Raw genomic sequence first — 1,735 nt, 5'->3', positions numbered from 1 at the left:
GCGGTGATCTATTGCTCAGCCTTTAATGTTGAAATTGTCCAAGTTCCCATGGAAAACTACTTTATTGACTTCCCACTATAATTGAAAATTTAAGACCTCCTTGCTTGAAACTTTCCCACCATGTAGCTAGGTTACAATATAAGACCAATTCAGAATCTCTTCCATTATATAAAGCTATAGAGACATAATTAGCATCTCATCCATCTCTAGCAAAATAAAGCAATTAGCAACTTCCCGAGTTAATTTTTTTCAAGAACTCGCAAATCTTCATTTCAAAAGAAAAAGTAGAAAGAAAAGCTAGACATGGATAGAGTTCTGTGCATGGTTGTTATTGGAGCACTAACCATAGCATCTTTGCTACAAGTTACGACAGCCCAAACGAGGCACGTAGTTGGGGATAACATAGGATGGTCCATACCAAACAATGGCGCAGCAGCTTACACAAACTGGGCTTCCGGAAAAACCTTTAGAGTTGGTGATGTCTTAGGTACCTATATATATACTTACTTGTACTACTACCGTACATCGTCCTAATTTATGTTATACATTTTGCTTTTCGAAATTCAAAATTACGTGAACTTGGACCAACATTCAAGGGCTTATGATTTTCCTTTTTGTTTCAATTGTTAAACAGTATTCAATTTTGCAACCAACCAACATGACGTACTGCAAGTACCAAAAGCCTCGTTCGATGCATGTGGTTCACAAAATGCTATAGGCGATCCTATTATGACGGGACCAGCAAATGTCACCCTTGACTCTCCTGGAGATCATTACTACATTTGTACTTTTGGTAGGCACTGTCAAGCTGGACAGAAGTTGGCTATTACAGTCTCCGGCACCAGCACACCAGCAGCTAACCCCCCAAACCCGAGCTCTCCAAGTCCAGTCAGCACACCTGTCGTGCCTTCGCCATCCTCTTCTAATCAACCATCAGCTACTGGACCTTCGGGTTCTACAACTCCTGGTGGGAGCACTGCACCTCCTCCGTCGTCCTCGACCGCTTTGTTCGCCAGTTTCTTTATCAGTTTATCATCCATTGCGTTGGCCGTTTTTCTTTAGAGGATGTTGAACTTCGGATTCATACTTAGGTAATTACAGTGCAGTAAACCCATGATTGATTTATACGAACACTTGTTCTTAGAAGCTTGTATTTGATTCGGTTTGTGTCAGCAGTATACGTACTGTATAAGAGATTTTGCTAGTTGATTAATAAAAGATGTTTTTCACAACTTGACATGATTTGAGACTCTTAGTTATACTTTTAAAAGAGCTTATTGTACCGAATATAGTTTTATGAAATGTACTCCCACTTCAAAGGACATTATGATGAATATATACCTTCATCGAAGCATGGATATTTTATTAGTAGTGTTCTAATCGACCAAAAAATTTCCTCCTTTAGTTTTCTTAGAAATTTTGGGTCCAACCATAAGGTGCTTTAAGACCCAATAGGGTTATTAATTAACCCTTTTATTTTCTATATAAGTACACTTTATGTACAATAAAATTAATGCTCTACAGTATTTTCCAACGCCTAGTCTTCTCCTAAAGTCACACTAGGGTTTAGAATGTGAAATAGGGGTTGCTCCAACAAACTGTGACACCCACCACCGACCAGTAATCCCAACCGCGGTTCGTCCGTTCCTTCCGCTTCCACTACAAGAACAAGTAAGTTGTCGTTTTACGATTTACGCGCTAAATCTAATGTGTTTAGATTAACACGTTCTTTTAT

At 39.0% G+C, this 1,735-nt stretch overlaps 1 protein-coding gene across 1 annotated transcript; it reads left to right on the top strand.

Moving 5' to 3' along the window:
• The first annotated feature begins 201 nt into the window (after positions 1-201).
• On the top strand, positions 202-1,232 carry LOC104095160 (cucumber peeling cupredoxin-like). The gene is made up of 2 exons (XM_009601211.4): positions 202-487; positions 635-1,232. The coding sequence occupies exons 1-2, from the start codon at positions 304-306 to the stop codon at positions 1,060-1,062; spliced, it is 612 nt and encodes a 203-aa protein (XP_009599506.1). The 5' UTR covers positions 202-303; the 3' UTR covers positions 1,063-1,232.
• Positions 1,233-1,735: the final 503 nt, after the last annotated feature.

This window comes from Nicotiana tomentosiformis, chromosome 12 (genome assembly GCF_000390325.3).
Source record: "Nicotiana tomentosiformis chromosome 12, ASM39032v3, whole genome shotgun sequence".
Lineage (NCBI taxonomy): Eukaryota > Viridiplantae > Streptophyta > Magnoliopsida > Solanales > Solanaceae > Nicotiana > Nicotiana tomentosiformis.
The sequence above is the reverse complement of the archived record's forward strand: the minus strand, read 5'-3'. Positions and strand labels throughout refer to the sequence as shown.